At 47.8% G+C, this 20,157-nt stretch overlaps 2 protein-coding genes across 4 annotated transcripts in view; both read left to right on the plus strand.

The window, feature by feature from the left end:
- LOC138111229 (mitotic checkpoint serine/threonine-protein kinase BUB1 beta-like) lies at nt 1-20,001 on the plus strand. Of its 2 annotated transcripts, XM_069016630.1 has the most exons (9): nt 1-375; nt 833-975; nt 2,839-2,940; nt 4,863-4,928; nt 8,915-9,077; nt 11,627-11,721; nt 13,532-13,758; nt 14,035-14,147; nt 19,949-20,001. In XM_069016630.1, exons 6-9 carry the CDS (start codon nt 11,654-11,656, stop codon nt 19,949-19,951), a joined length of 411 nt encoding a protein of 136 aa, XP_068872731.1. In that variant the 5' UTR covers nt 1-375; nt 833-975; nt 2,839-2,940; nt 4,863-4,928; nt 8,915-9,077; nt 11,627-11,653; the 3' UTR covers nt 19,952-20,001. The 2 variants fall into 2 exon arrangements, 1 of the variants encoding a protein (XP_068872731.1); XR_011151290.1 differs by lacking the exons at nt 8,915-9,077; nt 11,627-11,721; nt 13,532-13,758; nt 14,035-14,147; nt 19,949-20,001 and adding an exon at nt 5,060-5,861 and having other exon boundaries at nt 2-375.
- LOC138111228 (mitotic checkpoint serine/threonine-protein kinase BUB1 beta-like) overlaps nt 19,985-20,157 on the plus strand; it is a 27,174-nt gene continuing 27,001 nt past the window's right edge. For both annotated transcript variants that reach the window (XM_069016625.1, XM_069016626.1), the window contains exon 1: nt 19,985-20,001. The gene's annotated coding sequence lies outside the window, so the exon portion shown is untranslated. The remainder of the gene's footprint in view (nt 20,002-20,157) is intronic.

Here is a 20,157-nt window from a genome sequence, read left to right on the forward strand (position 1 = left end):
GACGCCGATCCAGCGCTTTCAGCGCGATTTTCCGCGGCGTTTCCCGGTGTGCGGACACGGGCTGCGGGGCCAGCGGCGCCGGGGGCGGGCGGGAGCCGCGCCAGCCCCGGCAGGCAGCGGCGGGGACGCCTCTGTACCGGTCGCGCCGCGCCGCTCCCACGAGAAGCCCTCGGGGCACGCGCTGCCGTGCCGCGCTCTCGTCCCGCCCCCGGCGCCTCCCCGCGCTCCCCTCCGGCCCGGGGAAATGTGGGAAAACACAAAATCATCGAGGAAGAGCAGTCACCGGGGCTGCCTGAGCCATCCCCCTGCCCGAAGGGCGGCAGCTGCCCAGAGGCGGGAGCAGCCAGCAAGGATGCAGCTGCTCTTTCCCAGGAGGTGAGAGGTGGGGGGGCAGAGCTGCAGGCAGGGTTTCCCAGCTGGAGGCGGGGTCTCCCAGGTAGGGGCAGCAGGGAGAATCCAGCTCCCAGCAGCTCTCGGTGAGTGCTGGATGGGCTGAGCAAGGTGGGAGGTGCGGGTGGTGTTCATGTCCCCGGGAGCTGCTAAAATGGCAAACTCGCAGCAGCCTCGTGTGTCTGTGTGTGGGACCAGCTCTAATGCTGGCATCCAGATCAAATTTCTGTCAGATTTCTATCAAATGTGGGGTTTAAATCTTGGGACCGATCAGCTCCCTGAGTGTGAAAGTCCTTGAAGTAGCCAAGCTGAGCTGCTTTTGAGAATTCCAAGCATTGTGTCCTTAATGGTTCTTAATACAACATTTAAATAATTAATATGGAATTGAGACACTGAGGTTAGAATGACTTAAAAACATTCCTTGTCCCTCTCCTATTTCCAGCCCAGGACTAAGTTGACGTTCCCTGAGTAGCTGCAATTCCCTGGATGTGGAGGGAGGAGGTCTCTGCCAGAGTGGGGGAAATGTCCCTGCTGGTTGCTGTGTCCGCAGTGGGCAGAGAACGCTGATCTTGGCAAGATGGGTTTGTGAGTATTGAATCAATCCTACCTCCTTTTTCATGAGTTGTTCCAGTGAGTCATCAGGTGGGAACACTTTTAGCTGGCTTTAATTAAGTTTCTTTTTCACAGGTTTCTTGGTGTTTTGATCCTGAAATTGTCAAACCCTTAAGTTTGCTAAATTAACCATACAAAGCTTCAATGAACCAATCCTGAGGGAACTGGGGATTGGATATCTGGGATCTTATTGCATTTCAAGGCCAGGTTGGGTTTACCCCCTGATTTTGGTGCCAGGGGAAAACTCCAAGTTAAGAATAATCAAAATATGAACCAGTTCTCATGAAACTCAGCTTTCCAAACCTTTATTCAGGCTAAAGAAAAGATGGGAATGCCCTTGGTAGAAAAGCACCTGTGAGGCAAAGCAGGCTTAAAATGCCTGTAAGCAGGAAATCCAGGAGAAATGGCTGCTGGCTCCTGGCATCCTGGGCTTTCCAGGCAGGTTTTGTACTGGCTTGCAAGGCAGTTTTCTTGCCTCTGCAGGGTGGCACCTGCATCCCACTGGAAAGGGAAAATGTGGAGAGAGCAGCAACTGGGAAGACAGTTGCTGACATGTGTCCTTGGATTCCAGTTCCTCCTGGTGGGTTTGTGCTGCTGGAAGTACAAAGGAGATCAGTCTTGGAGTACCTGTTTGTTCACCTGCGGGGCTTGGGAGAGACGCTGGACATGGAATTCCAGGGATGCTCCTCTTGCTGGAGTGAGAAGCAGTGGAAGCTGTTTGCTGTCTGCTTCTTCATCCCTTTCACCTCGGTCCCCTGGGGTTCCACATAATCCCACCTCACCTTTGCTTTTCCATGGGTCTCTAAACGAAGGCTTGAGCTTTGCTGTAGCTCCCATTTACAGGGAGGGCCTATTCCAGGAAATGTCTCATGGTCTGGACTGATGCCACTGCAGGAAGAGCAGAAAACCCCACAGCTCCTGTGGCTCATTCATCTGAATTGCCTCCAGGCAGCAAGGATTATTCCCAAATGTCATCCTCTGGCTCCATGACTTGGTGAGGTTGTGTTCCCCCAAAGCCCAGGGGCTGATTTGTGTTGCAGCTCGCTAAAGTCCAGCTCAGTGGTGCTGGGTTTGGTTTTTGTGTGTAATGAAAACACTAAAAAATTCCCCTCATTCACTGGCACAGCCCTGGAGTGGGACCAGATTCCACTCATCCCAGAGTTATCCTGCTCCTGCCCTGGATCCCTCCAGTACTGTGTGTTTTCCAAGCTCATAGCACTGATGGATCTAAGCAAGGAAAACAATCCCTGTTCCTTCTCTTGTCCCTCCTTGATGTTCCCAGGCCCTGCATCCCCCTGGCTATTCCCTGTCTGACTCTTCATCTCTGTCCCACCTTATCCTGATCAAATATGGGCCTGAGATGTGTTTAGCAGCAAATCCATTCTTTTAAAGAAAGCCAAATGCAAAGAGCATTCAAATGCAGAGAAGTCTTTAGAAAAGAAATCCAGATATGCAAACAAGGGATGTGTCTTCCTGCATTTTCTGTTGTTTTTCTCTGTCAGGTTTTGGAAGGGTTTCTCTCCATGATTTCCTGTGATCCAGGTGTGTCTCTTCCTTTGTCCAAATCCAGTGGCAAAGGATTGAACAACTGATGAGTGGGGTCTGGGATGAAAATGGTTCTGCTAAAATTAGGGAAACAATGCTAGAAGAAAAATGAGCATCTTTTAATGCTTGGAATAAAAATGCTGGGAAAGGGCACTTTTTATTTGATTTGGTGTCGCTTGCCTTTTTTTTTTGTGGCTAAAACTCCATGGTGAGCAATCGGAGCAGAAATATGAAATGCAGGAGTCTTTGATTCCACAGTGGGATTAGCTTCCCTTTTCTGCTCTCTTTCAGGACAGGAAAAATCACTGAACTCATCCTATCTTTGCCAAAAGCTTTGGTGTTTGAGCAGCCAAACCCAACAAGGGCCCCTCTGCGGTCCTCCCCATGGTGTGGGTAAGTCACCAGTTCCTCTTCTCCTCTCTGCTGGGATGAACTCCCTAGGGAGTGCCATTTCCAGCAGCCTGGTCTGTTGGAAAAGGGGAGAAGGGAAGAGGAAATGCAGTGCCAGAGCTGTGTCCCATCAGGTTGTGTTTCCCTCTGAGGACAGAGAGTCTCTGGGCTGAGGTGAGATTGCTGGGAGTGCTTGGATGAGCAATCCAGGGAACAGAGAGCTCGGAATTGCAGCTGCTGCTAGAACCCATTGCCTTAGGTCTGCTTCGTTTGTGTCTGTGGGAAGTGGGATTTGTGCTGGAGAGGTGCTGTTGGGAACAAAGGATGGAGTAAATCTGCTCCTTGAATGTGCAGTGGGGGACTGAGTTGCAGGGAAAGGGAGTATTTATAAACTATATCCATATTTCCCTGAAAGGGGCTGGAGCAGTGATGGAGGTGCTTGGGTTTGGCCTGGACCTGTCAGGATGAGCCGTAAACAACCCAGCCAAGCCCCTGAACCCTTCATGGATGTTTGAAACACTTTCACAGAAAGCCAAGGCAGTAATGAGTCCAGAGGAAAAATTAGAGGTGATTGCTTACGATCCGTGGGGAATTTCCTTTGGAATTATCAATCAGAGAGTGTATAGAAGCAGAGCCCATCTTTTGGCTGTTTCTGGTCTGTCATCTCCTGTCTGGCTTAACAGAGTTTTGTGTGCTCCCCTTCAGGAAGCAGCATCTTTCCAGGTTGAAATTTGGGGTGGTTTTGTTTCTTTAGGGTTTGGGTTTTCTTCCCAAGTGAATCAGCCCTCCCATAAATACCCCGTGTTGTTCTACACAGCTGCTTTGGCTGTGGGTCAGAGAGACAGAAGGGAAATTACTTTTTATTATCTTGAAATTTTTCCAGACAGAAGTAGGACATCACCTTGCCCCTCCCCAAAGCACTGCAGGCACATGGGAGTAGTTCAGTGCTGGAACAGTTCTCTGAGAAATAACAATGTTAGAGAGGTTTAAGTGTTAATAACAACTCTCTTGTCTCTTGGTGGCAAGATTTGGTCCTACAGTCCCAGACTGGTGAGGGAGAAAATGAACTTGTGCTATTCCTGGAAAAGCTTCTGTTATTCCTTCCTTTTAATTCTGTGGTCTGATTTACTGTCTGGTATCTTTCTAACAAGACTTGTCAGAGATTCAAATTCAGGAATTGAATTTGGGTTTGTTCACCACAAAATCTTGCCAAGCCTGAAGGCCTGAGGTGATGACAGCCCTCAGCAAAGGTTCTTTATTAATCCTCTGTCAGATTTCCCTCAGTGCTGGGCAGGTGATGCCTTAGATTTTAACTTTTATATTTTTCAAATTCTGTACTGCTTAGTGTGTAACTCTGAAAGTTTCTTGTAGCCTGTTAATTTCTGCTCTCGTGCTAGGTAGACATAACAAAGCCTCTCTGGGCCTGCTCCTCAAGGACACTTAGGCTGTCCTAGGCCCAAAAGTATAAACCAAAGAGCTGCTAAGGGGGGGGTAAGCTGAGGGCAAAACTGAAGCTTTAATTGGAGAATTAACCCTGATATGGAAATGAACCAAACCTATAAAAGGGTGAAGGACTCGTGACCTGTCGTCCATCTTGGGGTCCATCTTGGCAGTAGCCTCTGGCCCCCAAGGGGTACCTTTGAAGGCCTTTCAAATAAATACCTACTTTTATTCCCTTACTCCTGTCTAGTTTCTGTGTCTAGGAGGCCTCTTAAGGCATCACAGGGAAGGCAAGGGTTTGGATCAGGAATTCCGCAAGCAGGGCCTGTGTGACCATTGGCTTCTTGTGTGTGTGTCAGTGAGCCAAAATCAAGAGCAGAGATTGGTTTGGTGTTAAGAACTTATGGTAACTTTAAAACACTTAAATTATTAAAATAAAGTTTATTATTGAAATAAATCAACTTTTCCTTCTTTTTTTATTTTAGATGCTGGAATTGCCTCTCTGGATGTGCTGAGCTCTCGCTGTTGTGGACTGTGCGGTCTTAATTGCTGTACGTTCCTGTTCTTCTCACTGGGGAATTGGAAATAATTATTAATTAGACAGCAGAGATGTTTTCTGAAACCTTTCCCTTTTTTCTGCCTTTTAATGATAGATCTTCTCTTTCTGCCTTTGAATTTACAGCGATTCTCTGATACCATTTCACCTGCCCAAATTCCCTGCAGCTCCTGGGACAGAGAGAAGCTTTTCCTGTGGCTGAAGTTCAGTGGGAAAATGATACTGTGTGTTCCATCTCCTTAATATATTTAACTGCTCTTTATATCTTAGAGTGTAGACTTAGTTGACCCTTTTTCAACAGAAGGTGGCAGGCTGAAGTCACCTGAATTACTGAACCATACTTTAGATAGTTGAGTTTTTTTAAAGAAAAACCCCCAGGCTTTTTGTCTGTGGGCTTTATTGGTATTGCTCCTTAGCTGAGCCACACCTTTAAATAATGATGTGGGCGCCTTCTAGAAAGTGTTCAATACATTTTGCACTCTCTCATGAGACCTTTGGGCCTACGCTTTTCCATTGCTGAGTTAATTGCAGGTCCAATGCAATTGGACAATGTCCCGTGCATCTGTTCATTGATCTGTTTGTGATGTTTATTTCATCTGAATGCAGAGTTGGGCTTTTTGGGCAGACAGTGCCCCTCAAACCATGAGGCTTGTTTAAAACCTTGTACACTATTTTGTGAAGATCCAGGGTGGGTGAGAACTTTGTCTTGTTGCTGTACTAGGGAATGGAATGCAGAAGCTTCCTGCAATATTCACATTGAAGTTGGAACATTCAAGGATATCGGTGTTATGGGTCTCAGGGATGAATCTGTCAGAAAAATTAATCCACGATGTCAGAGAAAAAGGAGACAAAGGAGTTCTGTAACTTGATTTGAATAAAGGGAGAGGCCGTGGGTGTTTCCCATGGGGTCTCTCAAATTGCTAGAGGACACAGCCTCCTCTTTATCCTCATTTCCCGGTCGCATTTCCCTCTCACTTTCCCCTTTGGCTGAGGTACTTGAGAGGTACAGACTTCCCAAATCGCTTAATACAGACCCCCTTCTAATGTGCATCCTCCCCACTTCTTTTTCTTTGTGTCTCTGTTCTTTTTCTCTAAGTCCAGGAATTTAGCATGGCCTTGGGTGAGCAACAGTCTGTGTCAATTAGTGGAATTCCTATGGAATTTATGGTTCCTCCCATTGCTTCTTTCACCTCTCAGTATCTGGCTTTATCTACCAGCAGGCCCACAGTTTGTTTGTAAAGACACTTCCTTCTCATTCCTTTCAAGATTGTTCTCCACTGCAGTGACACAGGGCCCTTGACTGACACCAACATGTCTATAAGAGGTTGTGTTATTTTCTCGACCATTTTCCATTTTCATGTGTTTTTCCCGGGCCAGGACGATGGATGACCTCCCTGAGGGCCTGACGCAGCAGCCGCTCCCACTGCTTCCAGGGGGGAACATGGTGGCACAGCCCCAGCACCATTGCCCTGTGGGGCTGAGCCGGGGTTTGGGGTTCAGCAGGGGTGTGAGGAGCCCCCTCAGTGCCATTCCTGCTCAGGAGGCCTCTCACCTCAGCATCCATGACACAGGCTGCCCAGCCACTGCTTGCCACCATCTCCCACCCGCCCCCAGCACCGCTGACCCACTGGGACATTCCCACCGGGAACTGCCGTGGGAGATCGCGCTGCAAGTCCGAGGTCAGGGTTGCAGTCATGATCGTGGCCAGATTCAGGCAGGCAAGTAGATGTCTTTATTGGGGGAGTGTCCTTTCACAGCGCCATTTTGTCGTCCCTACCCAAAGTGCATGCGCGAGCTGCTGCCATCTTGGAAAGGGCACCATAAGCCTAAGCCGCCATCTTAGGTGTGGTCCATGTGACTTCCGCCTAAACTCCGCCATCCTGCATTCTGTCAGAAGCCACTTCATGTGAGGGCTGCCATCTTAGGTGCGGTATCACGTGAGTTCTGCCCAGACCTGCCACCTTGTGTGCTGGCAGCAACCAGTTCCGAACAATTCGTGACTTCAGGCCCGGGCTGCCCTGTTGGGTGTTGCTGACTCTGAATTGCAGCCCCCTCCGCCCTCTCGGGAGCGGCATCTGCCGCTGTCCATCACACCCACGCCCACACACGTGCACTCACATCACAACCCTGCACCGCTTGACCTACCCCCATCCAGCACCACCCTGCCCGCTCTCTCCGCTCCGGGGTCTGTCATAAATTTCTTGCCCATGTAACAGAGAAACAACCACCCACCACCACCATGGTTGCAGTTCATCTCTTCTGTGCCTACAAAAGCTTAATAAGTCATAGGTATCACAAAGGCCTTCAGAGTCTGTGAGTTAAGGGCAGTTAGGAAGAAAAAAAAAAAACTTTTTGCTCATTCAGTTTTCTTTCTGACAAATGTCTTTAATTGATCATCTTCCGAACAGCAGCAGGCAGCTAATCTATGTTCCTGACAGGATATTCCTGTCCAAGTCTATGGCAATTTTTTTTTCAGCTGCCTTATATGTCAGTGTTTGCAGATCCTGAATGCAAAAGGGAGCAAGACATCTGTACTTTTGAGACACTGCAGATGTTGGATTGTAAGATCTGAAATTCCAGAGAGGCGAACAGCCAGTCCCAGCTCATTGCAGTTCCCTGCAGGAACACGAGGGGGTGCTGGAGAGCACGGTGTAAGCGTGTGGAGCTGTTCAGCGCTTCGCCCTCTCCCCAGATTGTTAGATTTAAGCTCTTGCGTCTGCCCTGTCAATAAGCGCAGGAAAAAATTGGTCTCACTGCACGATCCTGCTCCGGCACCGGAAGCAGTGCAGAGATATTCATAAAATCCTGGAATGCTCTGGGTGGGAAGGGATCTTAAAACCTATACCACTCAACCCCCTACCATGGGCAAGGGACACCTTCCACCTAGCCCAGGTTGCTCCAAGGTCCGCCCAACCTGGCCTTGGCCTCTTCCAGTCACCCCAGGCTCCTGTAAATTACTGCAGCCTCTCAGACTAATTAGTATTTTCTTGGAATGCTGTAGGAGAGAAGGTAATTAATGGGACTGAGCATGACATTAACACAGCCATGCTCTTCTGGGAGCCACTTTTGAGCATGTCAAACGATGTATTTTCCAGGGATACCCAAAAAGTGAGGTTTTCTGTGACACCAAAGCACAACTACATGCCACTTGCAGGAAGTGAGCACCTCAGGAAAAATAACAGAATTTAAGGCAGAGAAATAACGTGGAGAATCAGCGGGTGCCAGCAGTTAGGAGAGGCAAAGAGCGGGAACACACGCGAGCAGGAACAGGAGTATGCCTTTCGGATGAGATTAACTGCGAGGGCATTAATTATAAAATTATTTCTATTTCCCCGCGGGCCGCCGCGGGTGAGGAGGAAACTACATTTCCCGTGATGGCCCGGGGCGACGCAGGACGGCGCGGATCAGGCAGGGCGGGGCGGGAGGCGGGAGGGGATTGAGTTCTGAGGCGGCCCCGTTACTTGGGCTTTTCGGTGGCGGGATGTTGTGTGGGACGGGGCGGCTCGCACCGCCGGGATCTGTGTGCGGTACGTCGGGTCGAGAGGGGCGCGGGTCCGGGAAGGGTTCGCGGGGCTGGGGCGGCCTGAGATGCTGTGGAGTCCGTGAGGGGGTGAGGGCTGAGGCGGTGTGGGGTGAGAGGTGCGTGGGGCTGAGGGTTGTGTGGTCCGTGAGGGACTGAGGCGGCCTCAGGGGCTGTGAGGGTTGTGGGGTACGCGAGCGGCGCGCTCCTGTTGTGTTGGGGGGGATTTTTCCTGCTAACATCGCCTGCTTGCAGTTCTTCACTGTGAAGATTGGCTCTTTTTACATATATTTCTCATATTAGGAGAATTAAACGCTCAAGTCCCTCTAAAAGTTGGACATCTAAGCGGTGTTTTTTGGCTGCACAGAAAACTCGGGGTGGAATCGGCTGAGGAAAGCCGGCTGTGTCAGGTTTCGGGTCAGTACCCAGCCTTACAGGTGTCCATTTCTTGTTAAATGCAGGATTAAAGAAGAGTCGTTCAAGATTAAAGGAGAGGCAGTCGTGTTCCAGGAGGGTAGCCACGAGTGGGAGCTGAGCAAGGAACATGTGCAGCCCCTCAGGCAGGGGCAGGTGATATCCAGCCTGCAGAACAAACTCTGCACAGGACCTTGGAACTCTGGCAGGGTAAGGAGGCTCGAAATGGACTGGGAAAAGAGAGGAAGGTGTGTGTAAGCTGATGACTTCTGATCGCTGAGGCAGAAGTCGTGTCTTTCTCCCTTGCCTGTGGTTGGTGTCTTTTGTAAATACAGATTTAATCATAGAATCGTGAAACTGGGAATGGGAGGGACCCTACAGATCATCCGGTTTCACCTTCCACTAGACCAGGTTGCTCCAAGCCCCATCCAACGTGGCCTTGGACACTTGAAGGGATGGGGCAGCCACAGCTTCTCTGGGCAACCTGTGCCAGTGCCTGAGCACCTTCCCAGAGAAGAATTTCTTCCCAATATCTCATCCACACCCACCCTCCTTTGGCTTAAGGCCATTCCCTCTTGTCCTGTCACTGCATACCCTTGTGAAGAGTTGCTCTCCTTCTGGAGAGTCCCTGGCCATGCGTACACTATTCAAGTTTAGCAAGCAGATATTGCTAAAATAAGGTTTAAAAACTCTGTGGAGTTTTAAAATCAAGGACTTAAAATTCTCACTAACCATAAGAATTGGCAGAGGTGGCCTGCTAAACTGTTTGGAGGGCAGAAAAGGAATGTAAGAGGGAAAGCATTAGCCAAGGAATGGGAGAGAAGCCAGGCATTAGTTAAACCTGTAAGGAAGAAGCATAAGAGTTAAATTATATTGAAAAATACAAGCTGAAGGAAGGACTTGTTGCCTGTCTTGTGAAAATAAGTCATGTACAGCATTCTGCAAGTCTTGTTTTGAAGTGTTTGTGAGGAAAACAGAAGAGCAGAGATCAAAAGAATTCAACTGCTGTATCAATGGAATATTTATCCTGACAATAGGATCACAGAAAGTAGCTTCCAATGGCTTAAACTAAACATCAAAAGAAGCAGCTGAGCTACAGGTGCTTAGGCTGTTCTGGAGAAGTGATGCAAGGCATTGTCTGAAGGGAATCAATCCTGTGAGATCAGGTTTGTTTCATAGGTGCTCAGATAACCCCCAGTGCTCCCATGCTCTTTGTAGCTCAGAGAAGAACACTAGAAAGTCATGAGATTGGTGCCTGGAAATAGAACACAAACTTCTCCAGACCATCTTAGAATGATAATATAAAAGCAAACCTTCACTTGAAAGCCTTCAGGTGCCCAATACGGTGAAAAATAGTGCCCCAAATTAGATCCTTACAATTGATAAGATCGGGCAATTAGAATATCTGGCCTATATTGTCCAACTAGAGGAGCAGTTGGTGTTAGGTAATGTCCCACCCTGGGTTCTGCCCTCCTCCCCTACCTTTTTTATGCCTGTGATTACGTGGTGCAAAATAAAATGTCCTTGGAGAAGTAACAGGCAAGACATAACAGAACTTTAGGAATGTGTCAATAAGCACCTGTTCACTGTGGGAAGAAAGGTGGCAAAGTACTAGAAGTTACACCGAGGCACTTAACAGTCTACAAAGCTGCAAATACATGAAGATTACATAAAAGCTAAAAACTTCAGGCATCAAGAGGACAAAAATATTTTCATCTTCTCAATATGGACACTGTTGTAAGTGAAGCCTAGTAACAAAACCTCAAATAAGGGAGGGATGCAACCCGGCTAAAATGGAGGGAAAGTCCAGGAGTATTCTTTTCAGGTAGAAAGCAATTTGGTTAAATGAATGGACAAGTTTAGTAAATCACAGGTTTAATTTAGCTGAGAAGAATGAGGAAGAATTATTAATATAAAACTTCTTTTCTCAGTCACTTTGTGCTACTTGACACATTCATTCTGATCTCTGAGTGCTTCCATATTTCTTTTAATGTCTGCCCTTAGAGTTCTCTCTGCTCCCCCCTTAAGGAAATGTCTTAGATTTAATGAAATAAAATATCCCGTTTCTGGCAGAAGAGTTGAGGATGTTTAATTCCCCTCCACTGAAGGGCAGTGCAGGAATAACCTTTGGTGAATGCTCTGAGATCTTAAAACCTGCCCAGGGAAGAAGGGGTTTCTCTTATTGCTGGTGTCAAGATGGCTCAGTAAGCAGTTTGGGAAATGATGGAAAAGAGGAGTGAGGCTGTGAAGTATTCCCACCACATAACTTTTTTTTTTGTGCTGAAGAGTGCCAGAGAATTCATCTAGGCAGATGAGAGTAACGTGTTGTCAGACTAAATTCCACCTCCTCTCCTTAACTAATGGACCTCAGAAGCTGTTAAGGGATTTTTGTGGTGCTGAAATGGCCTGTGATGGGAAAATTGGAAAAAAACCCCACCCCAAGCCTGGAGGCTGTTGGTGGACAGGCGAATGAATGTTATGATAGACCTGGGACAATCTTGGCTGTAAAATGAGGACTGTGGCATTTCTATGTCTAATTTAAATAGGATATTGGGATAACAGGATAGCATGTACATATATCCCTCGACATGGATATAACATTCCCTCAGACTAACAGAAGCTGGGGCTGATGAGGGCACACAGGAGGAGCATGCCTTGCCTTTTAGGTGCCAGTGTTCAGCTGGTGGGCTGTGACTGTGTGAGAATGGAATTGATCTTGGAAAATCTCTGTCAAGTTTAATTTGCCTTTCCTTCCGCAGCGTCCTCGCAGAACTGTGAATTCTGGCATGGAAGTGCCCCACCCAGTGCCCAGTTTCACCCCCTATGTGGATGAGTCAGTTCAGCCACAAATGATGTGAGTCTAAGAGTTGGAGATGGGGGATTGCATTTGGAATTCTCAAAGCCGCTTCCTAAAATTCGGAGTTCTTTTGCCAAGTACTTAAGCCTCTTGAGCTACAAGAATTTAAAAATCTGCCAGCCTGGAAGCAATTAGTGCCGCAGCTTGATGACAGAGGCTTCAGCAGAGGTTGCATAAGGACATGGGACGTGTTCAGAGCTGCTGATGATGTGGGAGCCTAGATCATATTTAAATATGCTAATTAGTGTAATCGCTTCACTCAGTGTGTTTACACAAAACCACAAGCTACCTGTCGTAGGGTGCTGTTTGCTGTGAAGCAGCCCCAAATTGAGGCAGACTTGTGGCGGGTTCTTTTCTATCTTGGGAGCTCTGTGCTCAGCATATCTGGAGTTTTCTTCTGAAATAAGCTATCAGAGTTGCCATGCCAACAGTGTTGCTTAGGTCGTGGAGGAGTGAGTGTGCTGCTTGTACAGTGCTCCCTGAAATGCTGATAAATCCCAGGAGATGGGGTGGTTTTGTTGGAGCAGAGGAAAACGCATTCTTTTGCAAGGTTGCTCTACCTTTCTGTGGCTAATGACAGCCAGGGAATAAACAGGCTCTTTCTGAGAGAGAAGTGGGAAAGCCTGTTGGATATTACAGACAGTTCCCACAGCTCTGAATTGCATGGAATCAAGGAATGCTGAGAGGTGGTGAGCAGCATGGATTGCGTGTGGACTGCAGAATAGCTCTGACCAAGGCTCTGCCATGGTTTAGTTGAAGAATAGGTAAAAAACTGCATTCCTGTCTAAGACAGTTTCTTTCTCCTGAAAGTCAGTGATGGCACACAGTTAAACCTCTTGGCATGCCGGTCTCTCGGATGAGGATTTGTTACTTACCGAAGGCAGCAGCTTTTCATCCCAGGGAGAGGGAAGGAGTGGGTAGAACTGAACACCGTGCTCAGTTAGCTCTAAGCAACTTAGGCAGAGACTTGGTAGGTAGGCTTAGATTATGTCGTTGAAATCTTAAAAGTAGATTTTTTTTTTTTTTTTCTGCCTTTGAATCCTTTTCCTCATGCTCCCGTGGTCACCTGCCAAATAGTCTGGAAGTGTTGTGCTGAAACTTTGTAAATGTGATGCAAATCCTGCCATCAGTTGTTATCCAGAGTTCTGGGCAGAAGGACCCTGTTGTGATCTTAGTTATGAATCCCCACACTCCCCAAAAAAAGCTTTAGAACTCAAACATTAAGAGCACCTGTTTGCCCCATGATCACTCCTGGATGTGAGTTAATCCTGCTGAAGTTGGCCGGATTGCTGGTGTTGGTAAAGGTGTACCAGTGTTGCTTCCTCTCTCCTGAAATTAGCATGGAGGTTTCATCTGGCCCAAGAGCTTCCCTTTTGAAGTGCCTTTTCTCCTGTGTCCCTTTGCTCCCAGATAACCATCCTACAAGCCAGAGTTTAGGGACTTGTCACACCTGTGGTCACACAGCTGGATGGAACTGAATTGAACAGGTCCTGCTTCAGGATGCACGGCCGTTCAGACATCATAAGAATTTGCTTTGCTTTTGACTGGACCTTACTAACACTTTGGGTTGGATTTGTATTTTGTTGTTTGTTTTGCTGTATTTATTTATCAGACAATTCTGAGTAGTATGCTGGCCTTTGCTGTTACTCATTCCAGTTTTCTTGTGTATTTTTCTAAGCACAGAGCAGAATGTCTTTGCACTACTCCAAAACCAGATCCTGGAATTAGCCCAGTTGTCTCCCGTGCCTGCTTTTCTGTGCTACAATGAAGTACACAAAGCCCAAGTAATAAAATCACGTTTTTTCAGGACTCCCTGCAAAATTGAGCCCAGCATAAACCATGTGTTAAGTACTCGCAAACCTGAGGAGCAGGAGGACCCACTGCAGCGAGTGCAGCATCACCAGCAGGATGCTCAGGAAAAGAAAGAGATGGTGATGTACTGCAAAGAGAAAGTTTATGCTGGAGTTGACGAATTCTCTTTTGAAGAGATCCGAGCTGAAATCTACAGGAAGAAAGCGAGAAAGAAAGATGAAGGTATGTTTCAAAGTGGGCTGAAGCAAGTAAGGCTTTCCAGATGGAGTCATAAAAGTGCATTTGCTTCTGTCTGTATTGCAGCTGCTTCTCTTTTTCTGCTGGGATAGCTGTTTAACTGCTCTGAGGTACAGAGCCAGTAACATATTCAACAGCTTTATCTGGAAGCTGTGGGACAGGGAAAGACCACCAGAAGTTTTGGTCCCTTGGCAATTCAGGCTGTACCCACCGACTGTACGTGAAATACTCGTTGGGCCTTACAGGTGGTTTTTTCCTTAGATGAAATACAAGCCATAGAACGGAAGAAGAAAGAAATACAAAGGAAAATTGAGGAGCTGGAAAAGAAATTAAAGAGGAAAGAAGGTGACAAGCAGCAACAATCGCATGAACCGGTATTGTTCTCATTTAACTGTTCTTTTCCAAGTAGCTGCAATTTTAAATAAAAGTACCCAAGAAAGCCAAAAGGAAGCAGATCTGATATTCTTCTAACACATTTTAAACTTCTTGTGACAGGATTCTTCACTAATAAAGTATATTCTCTCTCTCTCTCCTTTCCTTCCCTGTTTCCAAAACAATGCCTTCATAGTAAATACTTTAAATAATGAAACAGAGTCGTGCCTTTGTTGTAAGCTATGTAACTGCTTACATGTCCTTCACAGGAGACTTTAGTTACTTTGCAACTGTTAAAGTTTATATATGGTTGCAAAGAGTAAATGATGCATTTAACTACAGTATGCAATGAAAGTGGACTTTCTTCATGCAAGTAAGCTAAGTATAAATAAAAATGGCTAAAGACAACTGTTATCTATCAGGGTTTTAATGACTACGTGGGATTGTCATCATGTTTTCGGAACCTTTTTGCCTGGTTTGCTCTTTCACTATTAGCGCAGTAAATATTACCGTATCCCGCAACTGGAGGAGGAGGAGAGAAGATCCAGCAGGCAGGAATTGTGCAGCAAGATTGATTTATTTAATTATTTTACAAACTCTTTCATAGACTCTTCCTTCATAGACTAATTGGACAAAGGATCACCCACCCCCTGGGTGGATTGGCTAGAAATCCTAAACGTCCATTGTCAAAATATTTTCCTACTGTACCATAAACATAGTTCTACAAGGTCACAGGTGTTCATAGTTTATAGAACTTCTGCTAATCTCTTTGTGAGAGAGAAAAGTATCCTACAGCTTAGAAAGCAGCAGGAAAATTCCTTGCTAACAGCATTTTTGTATCCACATTTCCCCCTTTTTGTTTTATAAGATAACAATACTACTATTAATCTTAAACAGAAATTTACATCTGTTATTAATTCTAAATATGTCCTTAAGGCTTTACTATCTGACTCCATAACAAGAAATTTAAAGTTCAGTCTCTGCTTGTAGAAGGACCATCTGCCTGATGGTTGACATCCTGGTCATCATCAGAAGAGTCATTAGGCTGATGATCTATCTACATTCTGGTCACCATTTGGATGGTTGGTGTTCTGGCCATCATTTGGAGGTTGCCTGTTCTGCCTCTGGTGCTGTAGGTCAGGACAAACACATTTTGCAGGTAGCCACCGTACCCCCGTATCTGTGGAAACACAAGCATACCCACGACCCCAAACGATGAGCTCATGAGGGCCTTCCCACTGGTTAGTGAGTAAATTCCGCACCCTGACCTTTGCCGGGGGCAGTTGTGTCTCGCCTGCAGACTGCAATGAGAGAAAATGATTCAGAATAACAGGATTATTTGAATTTTGTGGTACTGTAAGGTGATTAATTGTATACAAAGCTTTTGCTAGTCGGCTTCAGTAACCAAATTCAAAGGCTCCTGTGAGAATCGTTGAAAAACCATGGTAACAGCCCTTAATTCAACTAACTGAGCAGTCTGACTCGGATTGGTGTGTTAATGAACCACCGCAAAGGCAGTGTAGGATACTGTGCGCCCTTGTGCACAGTGACCCTTGCTAAAAATTTGTCCCAATCCATAACCCCCAAGCTGCCCGTCCCCAAAGGGAAGTGGTTGGTAAGTTAGTTAAGGGAAGTGGTAGTAACGTAAGGCCTGTTTGTAGCTGTGCGCCCCTCTGGGTCCCTCACCACCACAGGCCGTTCGCTTAAATAGCTCTGTGTGGTTCCTCCTACTCCTGCGATGGCCGATCCCACCGGGGCTAAAGGCCATGAGGGAGGCCACGCAGAGAAGGAGATGATAGTTACATCAGCACCCGTATCAATCAAACCTCGAAGCTGAATCCGGAGTGGTTGGGCGTTCGGCAGGATCGGGGTACATGTCATCTGAGGCCTTTGGTCAGAGATGTCTGCAGTCCAGAAGGCCTGCGGAAGTCCCGTAGATCCACTGCCATTATCTTCGTGAGTTTGTTGTTCTATCCTGGGGACACAAGACGTAAAAGGCACTAATTGAGCAAGGCAGGTCCTTTCAGGAATAGTTACAGGGGGTTTTTGCGTGGAGACCATAGCGCAAATCTGACCTTTAGAGTCAGCGTCAGTAACTCCTGAGTGCACTAAGATTCCTTGATGGGCAACGTCAGGTTTTCCCACCAGCATCGCACTGGATCCCTGGGCTAAGGGCCCATATGCGTCCAAGGGAACCTTATAAATACCGCTAGAGTCTAAGACGACTGCGGCTGTGGTGTGGACGTCAAACCCGTCTGATCCCTGGGGGCCGTCTGATCCCTGGGTGCCGTCTGATCCCTGGGTGCCGTCTCTAGGGTGGCTGGGTAGGCCTGTGCCTGTACCTTTGCCACTCTCTGGGGGAGCGACTGCATCGGAGAGCAATTCCCCCTCCTTGCACCCCGGCGGAAGTTTCCCGACAAAGGCCAACAATCGGCATGAATCTGGGATCTACAATAGTCCGAGCAATGGCCTGGCCTGCCACACCTCTTGCACTGGGGGATCTCTGTGTTCTCTTTTTGGCTCGGCTTAGGCCGCTTCCTTTTTTTCACGCGTTTGGGTTGCTTTGGTTCACGATCAGAAGATGCGTGAACAGGCTGCAGGAAAGCAGCCAAAGCAGACCTTTTCTGGTTCCCAGATCCCAGCTTAGCGCAGACCTCAACCATGTCTGTTACCTCAGGATCCCCTGGTAAGGCATCTATGATTTTTCTGCACTCCTCGTTTGTGTTATCTCTCACTAACTGCCTCAACAACATCTGCCTTAACCCATCATCCTCAACCTGCTTCTCAAGAGAAGCAGCGACTTTTTCTACGAAAGAGAGGAATGACTATGATTTCCCTTGAATTATTTCAGTATATCGCTTCCTAGGCGCAGACAGCTCTATGGTTTTCAACAAGGCACCCACACCGACCTGCTGAACTTGCTGCAGGACGCTAGAGGGAAAGGTACCCTATAGACTGGGATCAGAGAAGGGACTAGTCCCTGTAAGAGCATCCATTCCCACTGCACATCTAGGATCAGCAGCTGGGAGCTGCATATTCCCTAATGCAGCCTTGTTGGCCAGCTTTCTCCAGGTTTTCTCAAAAACTGTAAATTGTACAGGTTGAAATAAGATTTGACCCAGGTGTCTGATATTGAATGGAGCAAGCAAATCTGTATTTATCACCCTTATTATTTGCATAACCTCAGCAGAACCGAGCCCATGTTGTGCCACCTTGGATTGCAGATCCTGTGCAACCTTCCAAGCAATCACCTCATGCTTATCATGCTCGCCTGCATTTGGGAGAGCCTTACACACTGGGAAATCTTGGATCTCCCCTTTCAGGGAGTCACTACCATCCTGAACTTCTGGCACAGCCTGTGGATGGAGTGTAACAGCTTCCTGATTACTCCCAGAATCCTCAAATCTGTTTGGCATCCCAAGTATTTCCAATAAATTCCAATCACTCTCCTCCAAAGCCCACATCTTAACTGACTCCAAGAAATGATTGTAGTGCATCGGACACACAGTTACCGCGCAGTCCGGAAAGGTCCAAGGGTGAGACTGGAGCAGCCTTTTCTTTCACTGCCCGGCTACGGCCGCTTTACGCCCCAGGGCCAAAGCCTCCTCTGCCTCACTGCCCGACGATGAGTCATCGAGTAAAGGCAACTCTGAGGTGCCGTGAACGAACAGAGGTGGGCAGGGAGGAACGGATTGACCAGAAGAGAAACTGACAGCAGAGGCTGCACTTGGCTGTGCCGTGGTTTGAACTGCAGCTTCTTTTCGGGATGTGATCTCGGCCGTTTTCGACCGACCTGGAACTGGAGCTGCCGCAGCCGTCTCCGGTGCTGCTGTCACGCGCAGAGCCGCTGCCGTCTCTTGTTCCGCGGCAGTGTTCGGTGCCACTGCTGGCCCCTGTGCTGTGGTCGCTTCCAGAACTGCGGCCGTCTCCTGCGCCGGTCGCTGACATGGCGGCCATGGGTTCCAGGTTTGGAGCCGCTGGCTGCATCACTTACAGGTTCAGAGCCACGTCTCTTGGGGATGGCACGGGTGGCACAGGCCCAGCGCACTCCATGCGGCCGGGGGCCTCCAGCCCCTGCAGCAGCTTTTGGAAGCTGAGCAGTTCCAATAACTGCCGTGATATGTTTGGTAGTTCCGACAACTGTAGTGATATATTTGGCAGATGACATATTAGAAGGTCGACTGCTCGTGTCTGTGACTGCGCAGAACAGTCCAGCGCTACGGAGGGCGAAAAGGTCCGTCCAGGCATTCTCGGTGCAAATGGACACATGCGCAGACAGGCTAGGAGCCACCATGGGTGTCCAAGAGGCCAGACCGCTGACACGTGGCCGCAGATAAGCCGTGGCCACCGCTGAGCCAAATGGCAAGGTGGGCTGCGCGCCCTCCCACTGCCCCGACACCCCTGCCTCTGCCAGCGCAGGGTCCTTGGGGGCCGCAGAGCCCTGCGACTGTGCAGGGTGACCCAGTGCAGGCTCCAGGGCAGGCTCTGCCCGTGAAGCTGGGTTTTTTCGGGTCCACCACCACATGCCCCTGGAGCCAGGTCAGTGGGGTCCCCTTCGGATATCTCTCCATCACTCTCCATCACTCACCACCAAGACAGGCGACCCAGCTCTGCTGCCACAGTCAAGGTCTATCAGCAGGTTAAATAAAAATCTCCAAGCGCAGAATAATTCTAACACTGCCAGATCCCCAAATGGAAGCTCACGCCGGACAGCACAGCCCATCTCCTGCCATATCCCAAAATCCAGGGCCGTGTCTCTGTCCAGGGAAATGTCATGCAGGGCAGCCCAGTCTAATAACTCACAGAGTGAATTCTCAGGAATGGAGGTGGGCATTATACTGAGAACACCTTTCCAGACCGTTACCACAGCATCGCTTTTTAAGCCGCTGTTCGCCATTTTTTCAGTCCCGTCGGACATCCCGGTCCCGGGCAGGGGGGAATGGAACAGCGTACCTCTCTAGTGTTTCTAGAGAAATTCGGCTTGGCTCGCAGCGTGCAGGACACGTCAGGGTTCGCCAAATATTAGCGCAGTAAATATTATCGTATCCCGCAACCGTAGGGAGGAGGAGAGAAGATCCAGCAGGCAGGAATTGTGCAGCAAAATTGATTTATTTAATTATTTTACAAACTCTTTCATAGTCTTTTCCTTCATAGACTAATTGGACAAAGGATCACCCACCCCCTGGGTGGATTGGCTAGAAATCCTAAACATCCATTGTCAAAATATTTTCCTACTGTACCATAAACATAGTTCTACAAGGTCACAAGTGTTCATAGTTTATAGAACTTCTGCTAATCTCTTTGTGAGAGAGAAAAGTATCCCACAGCTTAGAAAGCAGCAGGAAAATTCCTTGCTAACAGCATTTTTGTATCCACACTTCCACCACTGTAGAATCGATGTGCGGCTTTGTTTCCACAAGCAGCAGAGATAACGGGAGCTTCAGCACCTTTGGGAATGCAAGCATTTACTTTTTCCAGTGCAACAGGATATGGGGAGAAACAGCCTCAGTCACAAAGGTAATAGAGGGGTTTTTAGCCAGCAGTGAGAAGACTTGTGAGGATATTTAGGTATGAGTAGTAACATGGATCACCAACAGCCTGTTTTTGCAGGTAGAATGGAATAAAGCCTTGGCATCAGCCTGTAACCAGGATGTGTGCTCTTTCTCCATATGCTTATTTGTCTGAGGGATCTTAACTTCTTGCAAGTAGCACTTGTCATCTTGGCTTACTGTTTTTACAGGGTTTGTTTACGTTTTGTGAATGTCTGTAGAATACAAACTTGTTTCTTTTCTGTTTTTCACAGTGAATTCCAGGTCTATGAAGATACTCAACTACAGAAACCATCTTGTTCTGAGGGTAAGTAGTCAAGTTTTTTAGCGTCAAGGAGAAGGTTTGGTTAAAGGGAAGTGTTCCGTGAATACCGAGATGGCAGCAAAGTAAAACCCAAAGCCTAGGTGGGTTAGAAGAATGACAGTGTGTGTGCTAGTAGTGCCTTTTACCATATTGACCACA

This window comes from Aphelocoma coerulescens, chromosome 5, assembly GCF_041296385.1.
Source record: "Aphelocoma coerulescens isolate FSJ_1873_10779 chromosome 5, UR_Acoe_1.0, whole genome shotgun sequence".
Taxonomy (NCBI): domain Eukaryota; kingdom Metazoa; phylum Chordata; class Aves; order Passeriformes; family Corvidae; genus Aphelocoma; species Aphelocoma coerulescens.

Coding starts and splice junctions, on each gene's coding strand:
- LOC138111229 (XM_069016630.1), top strand. CDS start 11,654: ATGGAAGTGCCCCACCCAGTGCCCAGTTTCACCCCCTATGTGGATGAG. Junction 11,722..13,531: donor TCAGTTCAGCCACAAATGAT/GTGAGTCTAAGA, acceptor ACGTTTTTTCAG/GACTCCCTGCAAAATTGAGC. Junction 13,759..14,034: donor AGCGAGAAAGAAAGATGAAG/GTATGTTTCAAA, acceptor TTTTTTCCTTAG/ATGAAATACAAGCCATAGAA.